Raw genomic sequence first — 22,006 nt, 5'->3', positions numbered from 1 at the left:
GTGAATGAGTTCCCTCTTCTCAAAACATGCTCTAGAACTGAGATTTCATTCAGACAGAGAATATTATTGAGAAAGTTTCTGTGAAACTATTATTACACCCAATGTAAATGCTGACAGAGTCAGTTCTCTCTCACTTCAAAGACAACGACCCTTGTTCCACAGTGATGCTCCTAGTAGGACTTAGTGTGCTAAGTGATTATCAGTGTGTTGCCTGTAGTTTCTGACTACCCCAGTATCAGGAAACTGATCTTATTTTCATCTGTTTTCTTAATTGTCTATGCATGTCACTTTTTATCACTCTCAGCTGGTTAAAAAAAATGATATGACACCTATCCACAGAAGGGTAGAACTCCCTCAGGTGAAACAGAGAGAGTTGCCTTAGGAATAAAGTATTGCCTGGTCTGGACAGTCTCAAACATTTCATCCTCATTTTAAAAATAATGTCATGCAATAATTCAGATTGAAAAGTTGTGCCTTATACTTGCCATCATTCTTGGCACTTAGCACAACACATGAGATGCTGGTGTTCAAGAAAAAATTTATTTCAATAGAGTGAGGAGCAACTAAGAGAGGAAGTAGCAGAAAAAAAAAAACATATGAATATTCACTTGAGTTCACAGCTCTGTGGGAAAGGTTTTTATTTTTAAATGAACTTCTTCTCAATATTAAGAATCCATCAAAGCAGACAGAGGGATTGTTGAAGCATAGACTGATGTCCTTCATCCCAGAGCCTATCGACAACAAGTTTAGAGGGGAAACAAAAATACCACACTTAGTGTGTCTTCCCAGTGCTTCCGATGGTGCTGTCCACCCATTTGATTATCTTTCATTGCATCTTTTTCATCAGGTTCACCAAAAACTTGGAGAAAAGAAACCAAACAGGTGTTTCAGAATTCCATCTCCTGGGACTGACAGGTGACCCAGCACTGCAGCCCCTCATCTTCAGCCTGTTCCTGTCCATGTACCTGGTCACAGTGCTTGGGAACCTGCTCATCAGCCTGGCCATCAGCTCTGACTCTCACCTCCACACCCCCATGTATTTCTTCCTTTGCAGCCTGTCCTTTAATGACATCTGTTGAAGCTCAAGCATAATCCCTAAGATGCTTGTGAACATCCAAGTTAAGGATCACAGCATCACCTACACAAGAGCTGCCTCTTCCAGGTCTGCTTTGTTTTACTTTTTGTTGCCATGGAAAGTTGTCTGCTTGCAGTGATGGACTATGACCGCTATGTGGCCATTTGCCATCCCCTTAGGTACACAGTCATCATGAACCCCTGTCTGTGTGTCCTTCTGGTTCTGGTCTCTCTATGCATCAGTACTATAGATGGCTTGCTGCACACTCTGATGGTGCTGCGGTTGTCTTTCTGCACAGATCTGGAGATCTCCTACTTCTTCTGTGAACTTGATCAGGTCATCAAGCTGGCCTGTTCTGATACTCTCATTGATAACATCCTTATATATATTGCAGCTTGCATATTTGGTGGTGCTCCTCTCTTTGGGATTATTTTCTCTTACTGTCACATTGTGTCCTCTGTCTTGAGAATGCCCTCACCGGGAGGAAAGCATAAAGCCTTTTCTACCCGTGGGTCCCACCTGTTTGTTGTTTCTTTGTTCTATGGCACAGGTTTGGGGGTGTACATTAGCTCTGTAGTTACTGACTCTCCCAGGAAGTCTGTAGTGGCCTCAGTGATGTACACCATGGTCCCTCAAATGCTGAACCCCTTTATCTACAGCCTGAGGAACAGGGACATGAAGGAGGCCCTGAGGAAGCTCATCAGTGGAACAACCTCTCCTCTATGAGATGTTATTTACTTTGGACTTGGGTTTTTATTGAAAGTAAAAGTGGTGGAATCCCTCATGAGTCAGAATGTGCACTTATCACTATATTTTTCTAAAACAGATGATGAAATGGTCTGATGCTTATTAGCATGCCTTGAAACCTGACTACTTTCATCTACATCTATGATGTTTGGTGATTCCAATTCTCAACCACAATTCTTTGTGCTTGTCATACAGAAGCAGAACCTGAAGGAGGGGTTCCAACTTTAACCGGTTTCATTGTGGTAATTTGGAAGAAAAGACTCAGCTGGGGAAATATTTATGCAAGATGGTGGTCCCATGTAGAGTGTAGCTTCCCCTGGTCGTATGGTTGTGAGATTGTGACAGTGACGTTCATTTCTACTTGGGTGTCATATTAGCCCTTAGTTTCTGTACAGTTCTGTGATGTGCAACAATGAATTCAATCTCTAAATGCCATTCGCTTGCTTTACCTCTGTCAAGGATAGACTGAGTTGGGGGTTTTAGTTTAGTGATGCTTTAGGATCAGACTCAGAAGGAGAGCTGCAGAAGTTGCACAGGACAGGGAATGGTTCACACAGGGTCAAGGACATATGTGGACTCTATTTTCAGCCTGATCCTGTGGGGAGGGCCGGGCTGTTTGCAACTCAAAGACAGACATGCTGTGATCAAATAAACAGAACTTTCAATTAAATAATTGCTGAGCTGTTACCTGATCCTCATTTGGTCACCTCAGCATCCACCCTGATCAATTTGATTTTTATGAAATTCATGTAATTGGATTATCTCAGAGGCTTCAGATATTTTTGCAATATTAAGACATGTTTTGTGAAGATAACATCAGTTATCAAAGAAACGAAATCACTAATTCTAATATACTGATGCAACGAAGGGTATTATGATTTTTTCCAAGGACATCAGGAGTTAAGAACATATGGATTTGGGGATCATGGCTTCCTTGAGTCCTGCATGAGGTGGCTTCTTCCAAGGACTTTTTATCAGCCTCCCCAGGTGGTTGCAGCAGATGCAGGTGTTATGCCTGGGCCAAAATGCCAGAGACAGAAAATCAAGTGTCCTTCCCTTGATCCACTGGTCATAGGCCACTCTATGGAGTCATACAGAAGACATCTGTGTCATAAGCTAACCGGTGACACTGGAAATGATGTCCCCCGCCCCGCATTGTGATTAGGAGCTTACATGATGTGAAGTTGGTTGTTATACTGAAAAAGGATTTTTGCAGAAAATGATCTATTACATGCTGTCTGGATGGACCTTGAATATAATTTCATATGCTCTTTATTTCAATTTGTTCTAATTAGTTATACATGACAGTAGAATGCACTTTGACACATCATACATAAATGGAATATAATTTCTCATTCTTCTGGTTGTATATGATGTACAGTCACACTGGTCATGTAGTCATATATGTACATAGGGTAATAATGTCTGATTCATTCTACTATCATTTCTTTTTTTTTTTCACAAAAATTTGCGGTAAGTTTAATAGTAAGTGATTATAAATGTCATGTACTTGCACTTAGAAATGCACTCTATTTTCCTGAAACTTCCCACTTCCCCAATGAAAATAGTTAAGTACATTTAAAGGCTTTTTAATGCTTATTGGAGAATTGATTTTTGTACATGTTTTAGCACAATCAAGACAGTATACACGCTCTATTGTTCAAAGTATCGTCCTCAGTTGGGCAGTGGGTCTTCACCTGGGGGCTTATAAATGCAGAATCCCAGGACCCATGTCATAGGTATATTTTATTTCTTGAGTTTTTTTTTTCCTAAACATCTCTGTCTTCATTACTATCTTCACTTATCAACTGTATAAAAATCTAGGGTGATTATTATACAGATTCATTTTTGAGAAAACTTGGCATGTTACAGACAAAAACCAGTTTTTTGCTGTTGGTTAAATATGCTAATAAAAATCCATCTATATATTTTCTTTATTAAGGTGAATTTTTTTTCTTTTTTTTTCTTTTTTTATTTTTTTCCCTTCCCCCCACCACTGCCACCCCTCTTTACCCTCTATACAGTACTTCCTTCCTCCATACTTGCCCCCCTCCCTAACCCTAACTTTAACCCTAACACTAACCCTTCCCTCCCCCCCATTATGTGTCATCCTCCACTTATTAGCGATATCATTCGTCCTTTGGATTTTGAGATTGGCTTATCTCAATTAGCATGATATTTTCCAATTTCATCCATTTGCCTGCAAATGCCATAATTTTATCATTCTTTATGGCTGAGTAATATTCCATTGTATATATATACCACGGTTTCTTTATCCACTCATCAATGGAAGGGCATCTAGGTTGGTTCCACACTCTGGCTATTGTGAATTGAGCAGCTAAGAACACTGATGTGGCTGTATCTCTGTAGGATGCTGATTTTAAGTCCTTTGGGTATAGGCCAAGGGGTGGGATATCTGGGTCAAATGGCAGGACCATTCCAAGTTTTCTAAGGAATCTCCACACTACTGAAATTGAAACAAAAGAAACAGTACAAAAAATTGACAAAATAAATAGTTGGTTCTTCGAAGAAATAAACAAAATTGATAAACCTTTAGCCACACTAACAAAGAGAAGACGAGAGAAAACCCAAATCACTAAAATTCGGAATGAACAAGGAAATATCACAACAGACAGGATTGAAATACAAAACATAACTAGAAGCTATTTTGAAAATCTATACTCCAACAAAATAGAAAATTTCGAAGACTTCAACAGGTTTCTAGAGACATATGAATTGCCTAAACTGAAGGAGGAGGACATAAACAATTTAAATAGACCAATTTCAAGTACTGAAATAGAAGAAGTCATCAAAAGCCTACCAACAAAGAAAAGTCCAGTACCAGATGGGTTCTCAGCCGAGTTCTATAAAACCATTAAAGAAGAGCTCATTCCAATACTTCTCAAAGTATTCCATAAAATAGAAGAGGAGGGAACCCTCCCAAACTCATTCTATGAAGCCAATATCACACTGATACCTAAACCAGACAGAGACTCATCAAGGAAAGAAAATTTCAGACTAATATCCTTAATGAACATCGACGCAAAAATTCTCAACAAAATTTTAGCAAATTGCATACAAAAACATATTAAAAAGATAGTGCACCTTGATCAGGTGGGTTTCATCCCAGGGATGCAAGGTTGGTTCAACATCAGGAAATCAATAAATGTCATTCACCATATCAATAGACTTAAAGTCAAGAATCACAGGATTATTTCAATAGATGCAGAAAAAGTATTTGATAAAATACAGCACCCCTTCATGCTCAAAACACTAGAAAAAATAGGGATAGTGGGAACATTCCTTAACATTGTAAAGGCCATTTATGCTAAGCCCAAGGCTAATATCATTCTAAATGATGAAAAACTGAAAGCATTCCCCCTAAAAACTGGAACAAGGCAGGGATGCCCTCTTTCACCACTTCTATTCAACATCGTTCTTGAGACTCTGGCCAGAGCAATTAGACAAACCAAAGAAATTAAAGGGATACGAATTGGGAAAGAAGAACTCAAACTATCCCTGTTCGCTGATGACATGATTATATATTTAGAGGAACCTGGAAATTCCACCAGAAAACTCTTAGAACTCATAAGTGAATTCAGTAAAGTAGCAGGTTACAAGATCAATGCTCATAAATCCAACGCATTTTTATACATAAGTGATGAATCTTCAGAAAGAGAAATTAGGAAAACTACCCCATTCACAATAGCCTCGAAAAAAATAAAATACTTGGGAATCAATCTCACAAAAGAGGTGAAAGACCTCTACAATGAGAACTATACAACACTAAAGAAAGAAATTAATGAACACCTTAGAAGATGGAAAGATCTTCCATGTTCTTGGATAGGAAGAATTAATATTGTCAAAATGGCCATACTACCTAAAGTGCTATACAAATTCAATGCAATTCCAATTAAAATCCCAATGACGTACCTTACAGAAATAGAGCAAGCAATTATGAAATTCATCTGGAAGAATAAGAAACCCAGAATAGCTAAAGCAATCCTTAGCAGGAAGAGTGAAACAGGGGGTATTGCAATACCAGATCTTCAACTCTACTACAAAGCAATAGTAACAAAAACGGCATAGTATTGGTACCAAAATAGAAAGGTAGATCAATGGTACAGAATAGAGGACACGGACACAAACCCAAATAAATACAATTTTCTCATACTAGACAAAGGTGCCAAAAATATGCAATGGAGAAAAGATTGCCTCTTCAACAAATCGTGCTGGGAGAATTGGAAATCCATATGCAACAGAATGAAACTAAACCCATATCTCTCACCATGCACGAAACTAAACTCAAAATGGATTAAGGACCTCGGAATCAGACCAGAGACCCTGCAGATTATAGAAGAAAACGTAGGTCCAAATCTTCACCTTGTTGGTCTAGGATCAGACTTCCTTAACAGGACTCCCATAGCACAAGAAATAAAAGCTAGAATCAACCACTGGGATAGATTCAAACTAAAAAGCTTTCTCTCAGAAAAGGAAACTATCAGCAATGCGAAGAAAGAGCCTACAGAGTGGGAGAATATCTTTGCCAATCATACTTCAGATAGAGCACTAATCTCCAGAATCTATAAAGAACTCAAAAAACTTTACTCCAAGAATTCAAATAATCCAGTCGACAAATAGGCCAAGGAAATGAATAGACACTTCACAGAAGAAGATCTACAAGCAATCAACAAACATATGGAAAAATGTTCAACATCTCTAGTAATAAGAGAAATGCAAATCAAAACCACCCTAAGATTCCATCTCACCCCAATTAGAATGGCGATTATCAAGAATACGAGCAACAACAGGTGTTGGCGAGGATGTGGGGAGAAAGGTACATTCATACATTGCTGGTGGGGCTGCAAATTGGTGCAGCCACTCTGGAAAGCAGTGTGGAGGTTCCTTAGAAAACTCGGAATGGACCCTCCATTTGACCCAGCTATCCCACTCCTTGGTCTATACCCAAAGGACTTAAAATCAGCATACTACAGAGATACAGCCACATCTACTCTCATTTCTAACCCTGTACCCACTCCCCTCCCTTCACTTCCCTCTACCTAATCCAAAGTAACTCTATTCTTCCTCAACCACCACCCATCCCCACTTATTGTGAATTAGCATCAGCATGTCAGAGAAAATAATCAGCCTTTGGTTTTTGGGATTGGATTATTTCACTTAGCACGATATTCTCCAGCTCCATCCATTTACCAGAGAATGCCATCATTTCATTCTTCTGTAAGATTGAGTAATATTCCACTGTGTATATGTACCACATTTTCTTTATCCATTCATCTGCTGAAGGACCTCAGTTTAGCTATTGTGTGTTGAGCTGCAATAAATATTGATGTGACTGTGTCACTGATGTTCTTTTTTAGATTGAGTAGGAATTGAGACTAGATTAATGCAATGTTTTTACAGTGCTGGGAGTAGATACTCAGCCTCATGATGCTAGTCAAGTATGAAATCACTAAGCTACATCCCAGCCCTGCAGTCAGATTTTTTTTATGAGGATTGAACCCAGGGGCACTTACCCACTGAGCCTCATCCCTGACCCTTTTCAGTATTTTATTTATAGACAGGTTCTTGCTGAGTTGCTTATATTCTCACTAGATTGCTGAGGCTGGCTTTGAACTCATGATCCTCCTGCCTCAGTTTCCTGAGCTGCTGCGATTACAGGTGTGCACCACTGTGCCTGGGCTGCAGTCATTTTTTGATTGCCCATATCATAATACCTATCTCCAAAAAGTCATTCTATGATACTATTGTTATCACTTCCTCATGGATACTTGTGCACTAAATTATAACAACTTTCTTCTGACCTTGATAAAGTTCCAAGGTCATGATTGGTTTCTGGGACTTGGTTGTCATTTTCATCATTGCACTTCTGAGATTCCTTCATGTTATTGGGTTTAGCTGATGTTACCCCATAATCAGTCCTATTTTTATATGATGTTTGATAACACAAAACAACAGGGATTTTTTTTCTGATATGGATGAAATTGGGTTTATTATTTTTCTGTAATTGTAATTAAAGTTGATGGAATAGGTTTTTTCATGCATCGTGTTGGGAATATTTCATTCTTTGGGTGGGTTTGTTGGCTACAAGGGTGTAAAGTTCTCCTTTGAGAAGTGCCAGTGAGCTTTCTGAAGTGGTTGAACTTCACGTGCTGCCTTCCTGTTAGATAATCCCATGGTCCTCAATCAGCACAGAACATTTTCAATTACCCAGGCAGTGGCAGCTGTGCTAATTGGTGCCACTGATTTACATTTCTCTTTTTATAAGGTGAAGTGTCTTTTCACATGCTACATGACCCACTTTCTTTTCCCCTTTTGGAAACTACATGTTTGAAACATTTACACTGAGTTGTTTTGTCAACATGCTATCTGCTCCACAGCATTTGGTGGATGTACACAAGTCCTTAGTTCAAATATGAGTTGCTAGGACACTATTTTCCATAATGATCTTCCTCAGTGATTCTTTTTTATTTTATTTTTTATTTTTTGTGGTGCTGGGGATCTAACCCAGGGCCTTGTGCTTGCAAGGCAAGCACTCTATCAACTGAGCTATCTCCCCAGCACTTCCTCAGTGATTCTTAATGGTGAAAGAATTATTTACATCAATTGAAATAATTTAGAACATTGCCTTTTAAAACCATGAAACCTCTTAGAGTTTCTTTCTGCCTTTGAAGTGGCAGAACTCCACATTTCTCTCTGCCTTTCAACTCAGAAATAAATCAGCCATCTGTTTTCATGCTGATGTTTTCTGGACTGTCTTGATGGTTCAGGAGCTATTGTGTCTTTTTCTGCACCAACGTTTCAGATGTTCATTGGAGCGCGCCAGCCCTAAAATTAAGTCATTTGGGGTAACAATCTCCAGATTTATTTTTGTTACAACCCCAAGGTAGCTAGAACCTCAGGTTAACAACTTTTCTGTTAATTTGCAACTTCCTACAACAATATTGATGAGAAACAACCATAAGTCAAATCTATGACCTTTAATGTTTAGAAAATACATGTATTGAAGCAAAAACTATGAAAGAGGGTAAGGTTCATATGGGAATTCTGCAATAGTGAAGCATACTTACATGGCATCCTGTCCAAATAGATTACATGTAATATTTTCAAACCATTAAGAGTCCTAGTAAACATGTAACCATATTCATGGAGCCATACTTGTAATCACCCCTTTGTATTTGTGAGTTTTTGGAGAAATTAGAGTCTCTATATTATCACTTGCATTTATACAAGAAATAGGTAGAAAAAGTTGAAATAACAAAGTTTGTGTTTTTAATCACAAAAGGTTTAGTTGCACCTCAAGCTTGGTTGTTTGTTTGTTTGTTTGTTTTATTTGGGTTTCCATTAGACATACTTAGAAACACACATGTGAATCCATTACAGAGGAAAGGTGTATCCATGCCCAAGTGTGTTGGATTTGGTTGTGACCCGACAAAGGGGAGGGAAGAGTTGATGTCTCAGGTGTTTCAGGTTGAGGGACACCTGAGAGGAGAAAGGTAATGGTCCTGTCAAGCTGTAGCCTTTTCCACGGCCAGCCATCCTGACGATCACACGTCACAAGGGTCTCACACTCGTTGAGTTGCCTGCTGAGTCTGCATCAGGAAAGCCTCGGGTTCCAAGCACCAGGGGACCTTTGCTCTTCCCCTCTCTGCTGTGCTGCTCCTCTTCCTCCTCAAGCAACTGTACAACCAACAAGGACCCTTGTTGAGGGACATTGTGTCTTCCTTATCCAATATTTGGTGTTGGACACACCAACAAATTGCTACTGTTTTCTTCATTTTTATTTTCAAATTCCAGCATATGTCATCTTTCTTCTGATTCCTACATTAAAAAAAATCAGTGCAAGAGATCATTTTATGGAGAAGGATATCATCGTTAAGTGTAAACTGCTCACAATGCTTTAATGAACTTATAGTCATACTGCCTAAGACTTCAAAAACACATGCTCTGCTCTTGAATGTGGGTCCTGCTTTGATATCGCTGCTGGTGATACACCACTTTGGTGGGCAGAGAACGGAAGGTCTTGAGAACCAAGAAGATCTTTGTGGTTATTTATGGATGGATGTTTTCAGAAGTCACTTAATAGGATCTTGCAGAAGCTTCAGTCTTCAGTATTGCTAATTGGATACTAATCGTGAGTCCCCTTACATTAAGGTAGATGTTCATCTTGGGAGTCTGACATTGTGATTTCAAGGTATATGGATTCATCTTCAAAAAATGGCTCCCTGTGTCTAGGGCTGTCACTCAGTGTTGAAGTGGTAGCCTCCCCTATGTAAGGCCCTGGTATTATCCCCAGAACTGCAAAAGTAAAGCATTGCTTGACATCTCATCTCAGCCTGGCTGCAGTCTCAGTGCCTGCTCCCTTCACAGCAACCCTCATCGAGGTGATTCCCTGTCCTCACTCTCCACAGCTATTCTCCTCCCATGATTTCCCAAGGTCAACCCAATGGGAGCTTTAGAGAACTTTCTCCTGTGGCAGGTTCACAATCGCTCTCACCCATCACCAATTAGTTCTCTATGCCTAAATCCAGTTCACTGCCTTCTGCTCATTGATGTGCACGCTGCCATAAATCCACACAAAGCCGGCAGCGAGCTCAGTGAAGGTCTTCCTTGGAGGCTTTTCTGAAACTTTTGGGTGCTCCAGCTCCACAGCCATGGGGACAGGAAATGCTCAAGTTCAACCACGGTCATCGCTGAGGTACAGAAACTGCTTCTGCTCTTGAACACTAATATCCTCCTAGAACACTGTGTCCTCAGCTGTCAAAGAGGAAGCACTTTCTGGCTTATGGAGATGAATCCATAGAGGTCCTTGGCTTCTGTTTACTTATCCTATTATATTATGTTTGAGGTTTTTTTTTTTTTTTTTTTTTTTTTAATCCCTTCATCTTCCTTTTACATATTGCTGTGTTTGGGGTTGTCAGTGGAAACACTGACCTTTTTGAAATAACTCCACTGATACCTTTTATATACTCTTTCCATTTTTTAAAGTGGATGAGGTTAACATGGTGAAGAAGGTCCTTATGTAGTCATCCATTTAAATAAAATACCCAACGGACATACAGACTTAACATATTCTAAGTTACATTCAGTGTGAAAATATTGAAGCCTTTATACATAAACTGTTTTAAAAAGAAAACTAACACAGAACTCCGCCTCCACCTGTAAAATGGCTGATGAAATCTAGTCTAAGGTGTTGAGCATCTGGGCATAGCTGCAGAATTCTGCCTTTTGTTAATTTTGTAGTTGTATCTCCATTAAAAGTAACAAACCAGTATTGCACCTTGAGCTCATCTTATGGGAAGGAAAAAAAAATTGAAACTATTGGGATGGAAGTGAAAATGGCATTGGTGAAATGGTAAGCAGGAAGTGACAGCTATGTCTGCATTTTTGGTGGTCCACAGTGATGAAAGAGAATGTATTAGAAGATTCTTTGAAAATATTAATAAACAAAAATTATGGCCCAGCCAAAAGCTATCTGACCAAGGAGAAGCACCTTGGGTGTTTGCAGTGGTACATTATTATTTTGGATATTTGGATATTTGTCCTGTAAGGTCACATGTTAAGGCTTGGTCTTCATGATGTGGCACCAGAGGGAGGTGCTGGGGCCTTTCAGATGTGGGACATAGTGGAAGGAAGTCTGGTCCCTGGGTGCCTGCCCTTGAACGGGGTATTGGGATCCTGGCCCCTCTTCTTTCCCTCTTTTCATACCCTGGCTGCCATGACTGAACTGGACTCTTCTGCCACGCTCTCGCTCTGAGATGTACTGTGCTGTCACTGACTGAGCAACTGACCATGAAATGAAACCTCTCAAACCATGAGCCAAAGTGAACCTCTCCGAGATATTCATTACAGCAACAGAAAGCTGACTAACAATGACTTAGCTAATATTTTAGGAAGTATTATTTTTACCCACCCATATAGGAAATGTCTCCAAATTATTAAAGCAAGATTCCCAAAATGATTAATTAAAATAATAGTTTTGTTTGTAATTTAAAGAAGCCCTGGTAGAGAGATGCAAGCCTCAAGCAATGCTAGTGAACAGAGACGGGGCAGAGAACTGAATGGTGCAATCACAGCCTCAGGGGTTAGGAATCAGCCACCATGAATCCCTCATTCTTGCAGAGCTGGTCTTCAAGGACGTGCACTCTTGGGATCAGATTGTTAGTAAAATAGCTGAACTAATGAGGAGATTGGGATATTGAGCCTGCAGAGAAATAGAGACTGTAGGCATCGGTATGGGACCACCTCACTCAGCAGCCCTGCCCCAGCCAGGATGCAGCACCTGAGCTCCTCCCAGAGATGAGCCTTTCTGACCAGGAACACCTGACACTATGTCAGTCTGCATTTCCTTGAAGATCCATCTTCCACCTTCAGCATCCAGGTGAGGCTTTTGGACAACATTCCTATTTAAACCAATCAGACGTCTAAAATCCCATATTTGGTGTTTGAGAGGTGCAATTCATGTGTCTCATTTATTCACTGTTGAAATCATTTTAGTCGCTATACATATTATTATATGTCCTGCATCACATGTATGTGCATCGCTCAGGTCTGTGCATTTCCACTCACCTCCATTTCACAGACAGTGTTTAATCAATGTTTTCCTTCTTATCCTTCCTTCTGGCCATCAATTCCAGAATTTGTTTCATCACAGTGAACACTTCCCAGATATTTGCATTTATCATATCTCTGTCCTTGTTCATCAGTTATTGTGACACACTCTTCTTTCTGAGGATTGAAGAGTGCTCTGGGCCACAGTTCACTACTGCAAATGCAGAATCAAAAGAGAAATATCGGAGTGGGGAATCCATGTGGCGATGGTGTGCAGGTGCTTTTGTTGGATGAATTTCATCATAAATCATGATCATGGTATTTTTATACATTCATTGGAGGATAATTCAATAAAATTGGTATAAATTCAAGGTGTACAATGTGATGGTTGGATGTAAATCAATCCAAAATGACTTCCAGAAGCAAGATGATTAATGCATTCCACAGGCAGCTGGTTTCTTGTACAGTTGGTGACTTCTCCCTCCTCAAGCTTTTCTAGACCTGGATCATGTTCAGAATGTGTGCTTTCCATATTGCACTGAAAGGACAATGCTGTTCTACCCAGTTATGTCTCTCTCTGTAGACAAAGGCCGTTGCTCCTCTGTGACACACCAGAGAAGTCCCAGGGTGTCCTGAGAGGATGTGTCAACTTGTAAGTGTCTGTTATGAGAATCCAAAATTGTTTCTAGTTGGATCTCTTTTGTTAGGAGCCTACACATTTCACTTTCATCTCATTTGTTGTTTTTCTTTAATTGATATGTTGTTTATTAAATTAAGGGAAGAACTCCTTCAGAATGAGGTAGAGAATCTCGTGGCTTCCCTTTGAATGAGGGCTGACTTAAGTTCCTGTGGGGGTGTCCTCTGAGTTTCAAAGGTTTAGAGACAACATTTCTTAATCTTTGCTCAGGTCCAACAGGAAGGATTCCATCTCCTTCTGTAATTGTTTTCACAGGTAGGATGGACGTATATTGAAAATCAGGGAAGGATTGGAGACTTTTTGTAGGGGAAATAATAAAATTGCAATTGAAATGATGAGATCTGAGTGGCCAATTTTCAATGCCTGTCCTGTACTATCCGGAGACAAGGACAGAAATTACTTAAGAATCAACTCAACAGTCAGAATATCTGAGCTCAAATCCAGTCTTTGCTGAACATGCACTATGGTTCAGATATCCATGATATAAACTGATCCTTCCTGAGTGTCCTCCTGGGTAAATCTGGATGGTAATAAAACACATAATTTTTCACAAGATGATTTTGAAGCAAGCCCAAATTAGGGAACCATTGCTTTAGAAGACAGATTTCCAGACTTTATTCTTGATGTCTCTTAAAATAAAGGCATGGAAAATTCTAGTTCAAAATCATGTCTCACACTTTTATTTCATTCTTAGCACTTAGCAAAGTGCCTGGAAGAGAATTGGTGTTCAATAGCAACTCATTTCAATGAAAGAAATGGAGGAGGAGGAGTGTGTAATGAGGTATGGGAAGAAATTACATCACAAAAAATATGAATATTCATTCCAGTTCACAGTAACAAGGAGGAAACTTTTGTGTTTGATAAAGTTGTTCTCAAACTACATCAAATATTCCTAAGGGCTTCTTGAAGCACAGACTGCTTGTGCTTATCCTGAGGGTGATTCAGCAGATAACTGGGGTTGGGAATCAGGGATGTGCAATTCTGTCCTCTTTCCAAGTGTTGTTGCTTTCCATATTGGTTATGATGTTTTCTCCCATCTTTCCCATAGTAGTCTCCAGCAACATGGAACCCACAAACCAAACAGCTGTCTCAAAATTCCTCCTTCTGGGACTGACAAAGGACCCAGCACTGCAGTCCCTCATCTTCAGCCTGTTCCTGTCCATGTACCTGGTTACCATCCTGGGAAACCTGCTCATCATCCTGGCTGTCAGCTCTGACCCCCACCTCCACACCCCCATGTACTTCTTCCTCTGCAGCCTGTCCTTTAATGACATGTGTTTAAGCACAAGCACAGTCCCCAAGATGCTGGTGAATATCCAAACACAGGATCAGAGCATCACTTACATAGGATGTCTCTCCCAGATATTTTTTGTCTTAATTTTTGCATATTTAGAAAATTTTCTCCTTGCAGTGATGGCCTATGACCGGTATGTGGCCATTTGTCATCCATTGAGGTACACAGTCATCATGATGCCCCACATCTGTGTAACGCTGGTTCTGGTCTCCTTGTTCATTAGCTCGGTGGATGCCCTCCTTCACACTCTGATGTTGCTGCGGCTATCCTTCTGTGCAGACCTGGAGATCCCACACTTCTTCTGTGAACTTGCTCAGGTCATCAAGCTGGCCTGTTCTGATACCTCAGTGGATAATGTACTGATATATGTTGTAACTTGCATGTTTGGTGGCATTCCTCTTTCTGGGATCATCTTCTCTTACATTCACATTGTGTCCTCTGTCTTGAGAATGCCCTCATCAAGAGGAAAGCATAAAGCCTTTTCTACTTGTGGGTCCCACCTGTCTGTTGTCTCCTTGTTCTATGGGACAGGTGCAGGGGTGTACATTAGCTCTTCAGTGACTGACTCTCCCAGGAAGACAGCTGTGGCATCAGTAATGTATTCTGTGGTTCCTCAGATGCTGAACCCCTTTATCTACAGCTTGAGGAACAGGGACTTGAAGGAGGCTTTGAGGAATCTCATTGGAAAGACAACTTCCCTTCTATGATATAATGACTTCCATCTCCACATCTCTATGTTCCTTCTCTTTGGTCTATAATTCAAAATGACAAGATTCCTGTTCAGCATGAATGTGTCAAACTTGTCTTAATGCATATTTCTCACAGTTAGATAAATAATCACCATGTGCATTATAACTTGTCTTGAACCCTGACTTTTTTTTCCTAACTTTGTGATATTTGACATATGATTCCTATGAACAGAACATACTTTATTTTCTCACATTTCACAGAAATGGTTATTGAAGCACTGGCTTCTGATTTTTGAAAATTTTGTTTTTGTGTCTTCCTAGAAAAAGGCAAAACTATAGAATGTCATCAGTCAGTTGTATATTGAATCTTAACTGTGGTCTTATATGGCGAGTAGGCTCCACCTGTTCTTATGGTTGGTGTCACCTGAATCACCTCCAGATTTAGTCTTATGTGATGCAAAATGTTGCCCATTCATAGTCTGTGAAGCAGACTGCAACCTTGAGATTATTATAGCATTCTCCACATTCAGTACCTTCTTCTGTGAGGTTGGCATAATTAGATGATTTCAGTGGTTTGTGATGATTTTGACATAACTGAAATTCATCAATGAAATAATCCTAAGTTATAATACGAAAAAGAAAGGCTAATATTGAAATGCTGCATCAATTAAGAGCATTGCCTTTTCTCACAAGGACAGCTGAGGTAAGGAATGTTCCAGAAGTATAGGGCTTCAATCAGTCCTCCTTAAAGTGGCCTCTTCCTAAGACTGGTTCCCTTTCAGGTCACCAGGTGGTAGCAAGAAATCCAGGTGCCATACCTGAATAAGATGCTAGAGACAAAAACCTGAGTGTCCTTCCTTAGGTCCACACATAGTTCATTTCCTCATCGACCAACTAGACTGACAGAATCTCTGTAGTGGACTGAATGGTGGCCTCAAACTCTGTTCAGATCCTGTCCCACTGATCTGTGATTGACGTATAGGATAATTGAGTGAATGCTGTGTGTTTGGGAAAAGAGGATTTATTTGTTGAGGATGAGTTTTTCCTGGATTATTTGGGTGGGCCTTGAGTATAATCAACTGGCTCAAAGTAAGATAGGGAAAAGTGGAGAAAAGGAGACACATAACACTGAAGAAAAAAGCTGGATTGGGGAAGCCAGTAGTTGATCATATTTTTCCCTATAAAAATATCATTTTCAAAAGATTATAGGACATTTTAATTACTCCTTTAAAAATCCGATACTATCATTATATATGTGCTTCCTTTAGACCTTGTTGAAGATCAAATTTGATACATGAATTCCATGTCTCATTGGTGCTATCATCCTGCTCTGAAGGATTGATCATGCTGTAATTAGAAGTCATTCATTCATTTTTAAACTCCATATTTATGTAGAGGGACATTAAAAATGGGAAACGCTTCTGGTGTTGAAATATTAGCATATATTTTTCTGCTGCTGTGATTCACGTTGTATGACTATTCTCCATGTCTTTTGAAGGAAATAAAATGTTTAAAAACTTGGGGTGAAACTACTGGCTATAGCAGGGTAACTATTCACATTTGGTTAATTTCAAAGATATTTTTAAGGTGATTAAGCCATTTTCCTTCCCAAGCAGATATTCCTGCTCTTCCATATCACTCCTCAAACATTTTCCCTTAATTTGACAGTCTAAAGGGTGTGAAGTATAATTTAATTAATTTAAATTTCTCTTGTGGAGGAGTTCAGTGTCATTTCACATAGAATTGGTCTTGTCTTGTAAAATATATGCATTTTATTTCCATCGAGCTTCTTATCCTTTTGAAAATTAATTTCTAGTAGTCCTTTACATAATTCGTAATAGCAGTCCTCTCCATTTCTATCTCTATACATCACAACCTTATTCTTTAGACATGGGTCTCCTTTATCATGTGTGTTATAGTAGTTAGTAGGTACACTAACATGCTTAGATTTAATTTCATATTTTTCTTATTTATTTATTTATTCATTATTTTAATACAGTAATTTTATTTTATGTTTTTGACACTATTTTTCTTGTAGTCACTGCTCAGTAGGTGTTGGGACTTAACTGTCTACTTTGAGAATGTGTAGTCTTGCCTTTCCCATCTGAAGTTGGAGCCCTGAGCACTTTACTTTTGCCCTTGATGTGAGAAAGGAATCATATTCATTTTCATTACTGAGAACATTTCATTAAGGAGTCTGGTGGTTTCTGTAACACGGTTCAGCAATGAAGAAGCAGAGTGCTCAGGTGTCCATGTGTCCTGGACTCTCTTTCTCTACAGTGGCATGGTTGCATCAATCCCTGCACTAATATCACATGTCTTAATGACTGCAGCTCACCAGTCTGCAAAACTAAGTTTCTTATAGCAACAAACAAGCCCTAGAGGCTATTTAGTTCCAATCACAAAGGTGTCTTGACTCAGGTCAAATTATTTCTGTTCATTTGCATTTTGGGGCAATGATATTGATAATTGATTTTTTTTAAATATTTTATTTTTAAATTATTTTTTTTCATTTTTGCAGATGGCATTTTGATTCATTGTACACAAATGGGGAATATCTTTTCATTTTTCTGTCTGTGTACAATGTAGATTCATATCATTTGTGTAATCATACATGTACATAGGGTAACTATGTCTGTCTCATTCCACCATTTTTCATATCTGCCCCTCATGTTGCCCTCTATAATTGACTCTTAGTTGAAATCTATGACCTCCAATTATGAGTTGTAATGTGCTTATGTGCTGCTACTACAAAGTTGCAAACATGCATTGGTAAAAATGCTAAAAAGGAAGTGACATAGGTGTTATCGTCCATTTTGACTATGGAAGCTTTTGCTTATAAAATGCAAAAGAAGTTCACATTTACCAGACCTATACATAGAATAAGCTTTAAATGGTTGGTATTTTTATGGTACTTTCTGTATATTATCACTTACTAGACAATGAAATGTTTAGCCAAATAGATAGATCTCCTCAATGTCTCTCTAGAATTCCCAAAGCATATCCAAAGGCCCCTTTGGCGCCTTCATGTGAACGCCTAATAGACATGTTATAATCAACATTCATTTGGAAATCCTGATGTTGATCTTCGAGTATGCAGTGCACACACAATTTCCAGTCATCTTTGATGGTAATGCCTTCCTTTTAGATACCGAGCCAATTCTCTCACTGAACGTCAGCCCTCATTCCTCACTTTCTGTCCCACCCCATGCACCATCATTCAGAAAGCCCGTTGTCCACACTATCTGTGTACCCAGAATTCAGGTGAAAGGCATCTGCACAGCTGCTGCTCTCCAGTCCTCAGGGGTGCACCCTCAGGATTTGTGCAGGAGTCAGAAAGAACTCAACTAATGAGAAGCTTTGGATATTGAAGCCCCAAGGGCCACAGAGATGACAGTCTGCCTCTGACCCTTCACTCCACACCTGGCCCAGGTGAATATGTAACACACCTGGCCCTGAGCTGGGGCCCATCATTTCTGAACCGGAGACAGGTGCTGCCCTCGTTCTGCATTCCCTGAGAACAGAGCTTCTGTTTTCCTCCTTCACATCCAGGGAAGAACAATGTCATTCCTCAGTGTTGGCACCAGGTAACCTGAAGCCTCCTGGTTTATATTTCCTTCCAGTGATAGATCTTTGTCCGTCAGTCCGTCTTGGGTAGCCAGAGGTAAAGACCTGAGGAGGGTGAGCAGCACTAGTCAGCTGCAGGGTGTCTTCCTGACTGTGCGTCACCTGTGCACGCTGACCTCCTCTCCTGCACCAGCACATGAGCCCCTTTCCTTTCACTACCACCTCACTCTGCTGATGGAGTCCAGCGCTGCCTTCCATGCTCCACAGCAATTTGCTCCTGTGCAGGTTGTAATTTGTTCTAGAATTCTCTAACATTTCCTTTCATTTATTTCACAAAGGGCAAAGGATGCTGATAGCTTCTGGTTACTTTTTCCTTTCTGGATCCTAATTCCCTCTGTAGAGCAGATCCTGACCAGCCCTCTATCTTGTTATGAAAATTCTGGGAAAGAGCAGGTGGAGAACAAAGCAGATGCCAAGACAACACATGGATTCAGCTCTCTCTTGGCACTAACCTACGAATTGCTGATAAACAGAACAGCACAGCCTAACCTGAGAGATGAGCTGCGTGCATGAATCCACAGGGTGGCTGTTTTGCCACCCATATTCTGCTCATAAAATAACAAAACAGCAGGCATCAATGTGACCAAGATTTTGTGTTCCAACCTATTCTCCTTCATTTTACAGATGAAAAACCAGTTTTTAATTAAATTGACCTTAATGCGTTTTTTTAAGTTCATTTATATTTTGTACACTTTATGTGTGTGTATTTTTATGGGCACATATATATATATATATATATACACATATACATATACATATATATACATATATATATTATACATATATTCAATAATTAAAAATGGCCATTGGTTGGAAAAATGAAAAATAAATTGTAATATAACAAGACATTGGGACAAAGTAAGGTAGTGAGTTTAATGAGCAAGGGAAAATTATACCAACACTAAGAAGTGATTAAACACATTATTTTTTCAACATAAGAAAAGGCCATGTAATATACATGGAGATAATGTGTTTTTAAATTGTTTTTGTTAGCACCTTGTAGTTATACATGACTTTGGGATTCATTTAGACACAGTTATACATGCACGGAATATGATTTGCTCCATTTCATTCCCCAGGTCTCCATCTGTACTGCAAGCACAGATAAAAACTGTGTGTCAAGTTCACTATAGTGATTTCTTTTGTATACTTTTCATATTATGGATATGGAAAATGAATAGGTATTACTTATTTTTCAACAATAATAATGCAAACAAGGCAGTATCTTTTAATTCGATGGTGAATGCTCCACACTCGGTTCTTTATAGTTTTGATCTGTCATTTGGATATTTGAGATGTTCTTATAATTAAAAGGTTCACATCTGTGATCATTCAAAATCTAAAGTTTTTATCATTCTTTGGATGTCTTGTTAGGAAAAATCAGTTTTCTTTTCAAATTTTTAAACTATTTCAGTTACCCTTGTAGTTCTGATGTATTTGTTTTGATTTCAAGACACTTTATTGCACGTACCTGAGAAGCAAACAGGAATTTCATGAGCTTCTGTTCAGTTGTTCCCTCTTCTGGCTTCTCTCTCTGTGCAAGCTGGCTAGCGGGCCTTTCAGCACCCTGATGCTCCCCTGATGGTTTTGGTTATCAAGTAAGGATAACCTGTTTTTCTTCTGCATTTGTTCCCCTCATCTCTTCCTTCTGTAATGACCCGTGCCAGGTGTCCTCATTTTGTTCGTGCCAGGAGCAAAACACGACAGAAATACCAGGAGTGTCTTGGATCTCAGGCAGTGTTGTTGAAGATGTGTCTTCTCACTACTCATCCTGGCAATATTCCTATTAGGATTTATAGAGGTTCCCAAAAATACAAATAAGGAGCCTGACACTTCTTGCACAACTAAGCAAATTTACTTCTTTAACAAACAAGCACCAAAGTCAGGAAGAAAGCCCCATCACTCTGAGTTAAAATCCTGTTTTTCATCTATTATAATTTATTTTATTTTATTTGTTCTTTTTAATTATACATGACAATAGAATGTATTTTGACATACCAAATGTACATGGAGTTGAAATCTTGATGAAAGTTGCTATTATTGATTTAGGTGTAATATTGTCTGTTTATTCATTTACTGTTCATTTAAGGATTGGAGAAGTCTCAGGGAAAAGCCACATTTTATTTGATTTTTTATTCCTATGAGGTGGATCAAGTAGAAAAGGAGGTTGTATTAAAGAATAAACAGTCAGATAGTTGGAGAGTCGAAGTGAGAAAGACAGGAGGTTGAGAGGGAAGGGAGCAGGTCACAGGAGCTGAGAAGATTGTAACTCTACTCACCTCACCTTGCAGACACCATGCTTTCCTAATAAGGAATTGAGTGCATCCATTATCTATCTCCTCACGCCTATCTATCCCATCAGTCTCTCCAACAGCACGGAATCAGAAAACCAAGTGGGCACAGTAGAATTTCTTCTCCTGGGCCTCTCAGATGACCCAGATCTGCAGCCCCTCCTCTTTGGACTGTTCCTGTCCATGTACCTGGTCACTGTTCTTGGGAACCTGCTCATCATCCTGGCCATCTCCTCTGACTCCCACCTCCACACCCCCATGTACTTCTTCCTCTCCAACCTGTCCTTCACTGACATCTGTTTCATCTCTACCACTGTCCCCAAGATGCTGGTGAACATCCAGAGACAGAGTAAGACCATCAGTTACACAGACTGCCTGAGCCAGGTTTGCTTTGGTGTGGGTTTTGCTGGATTGGAAAATTTTCTCCTTGCAGCAATGGCTTATGACCGTTACGTGGCCATCTGTCATCCACTCAGGTACTCAGTCATCATGAACCTCCGCCTCTGTGTGCTGCTAATTCTGTTGCCCTTGATCATCAGTGTTGTGTATGCCCTGCTCCAAAGTTTGATGCTGCTGAGGCTGTCCTTCTGCACTGACCTGGAGATCCCTCACTTCTTCTGTGAACTTGTTCAGGTCATCAAGCTGGCCTGTTCTGACACCCTTCTCAATAACATCCTAGTATATGTGATGACAAGCATACTGGGTGGTCTTCCTCTCTTGGGGATTGTTTTTTCTTATATTAAAATTGTCTCCTCTATTCTGCAAATGCCCTCAGCTGGGAGAAAGTCTAAAGCCTTTTCCACCTGTGGGTCTCATCTCTCAGTGGTCTCCTTGTTCTATGGGACAGGTTTTGGAGTGTATATTAGCTCTGCAGTTACAGACTTATCCAGAAAAAGTGCAATAGCCTCAGTGATGTATTCTGTGGTTCCTCCAATGTTGAACCCTTTTATTTACAGCCTGAGGAACAGGGACATGAAGAAGGCCTTAATAAAACTCATTCAAATGTCTACCTTGTGA

General features: G+C 39.7%; 2 protein-coding genes and 1 pseudogene across 3 annotated transcripts; all 3 read left to right on the top strand.

Annotated features, from left to right (window-relative positions):
* The first annotated feature begins 797 nt into the window (after window positions 1–797).
* On the top strand, window positions 798–1,801 carry LOC306647084 (olfactory receptor 7G2-like; annotated as a pseudogene). The gene has a single exon. The product of its transcript is annotated as an olfactory receptor 7G2-like (transcript).
* A 12,349-nt stretch (window positions 1,802–14,150) lies between these two features.
* LOC306646110 (olfactory receptor 7G2-like) lies at window positions 14,151–15,089 on the top strand (the record flags this gene model as incomplete). Its single annotated transcript, XM_079114578.1, has 1 exon — window positions 14,151–15,089. The coding sequence occupies one exon, from the start codon at window positions 14,151–14,153 to the stop codon at window positions 15,087–15,089; it is 939 nt and encodes a 312-aa protein (XP_078970704.1).
* A 5,993-nt stretch (window positions 15,090–21,082) lies between these two features.
* Window positions 21,083–22,006, top strand: LOC306647083 (olfactory receptor 7G2-like; the record flags this gene model as incomplete). The annotated part of the gene is made up of 1 exon (XM_079116112.1): window positions 21,083–22,006. The coding sequence occupies exon 1, from the start codon at window positions 21,173–21,175 to the stop codon at window positions 22,004–22,006; it is 834 nt and encodes a 277-aa protein (XP_078972238.1). The 5' UTR covers window positions 21,083–21,172.

The sequence above is a fragment of the Sciurus vulgaris genome (genome assembly GCF_902686455.1).
Source record: "Sciurus vulgaris genome assembly, chromosome: 16".
Classification (NCBI taxonomy): Eukaryota; Metazoa; Chordata; class Mammalia; order Rodentia; family Sciuridae; genus Sciurus; species Sciurus vulgaris.
This window is presented reverse-complemented; position numbering and strand designations above follow the sequence as displayed.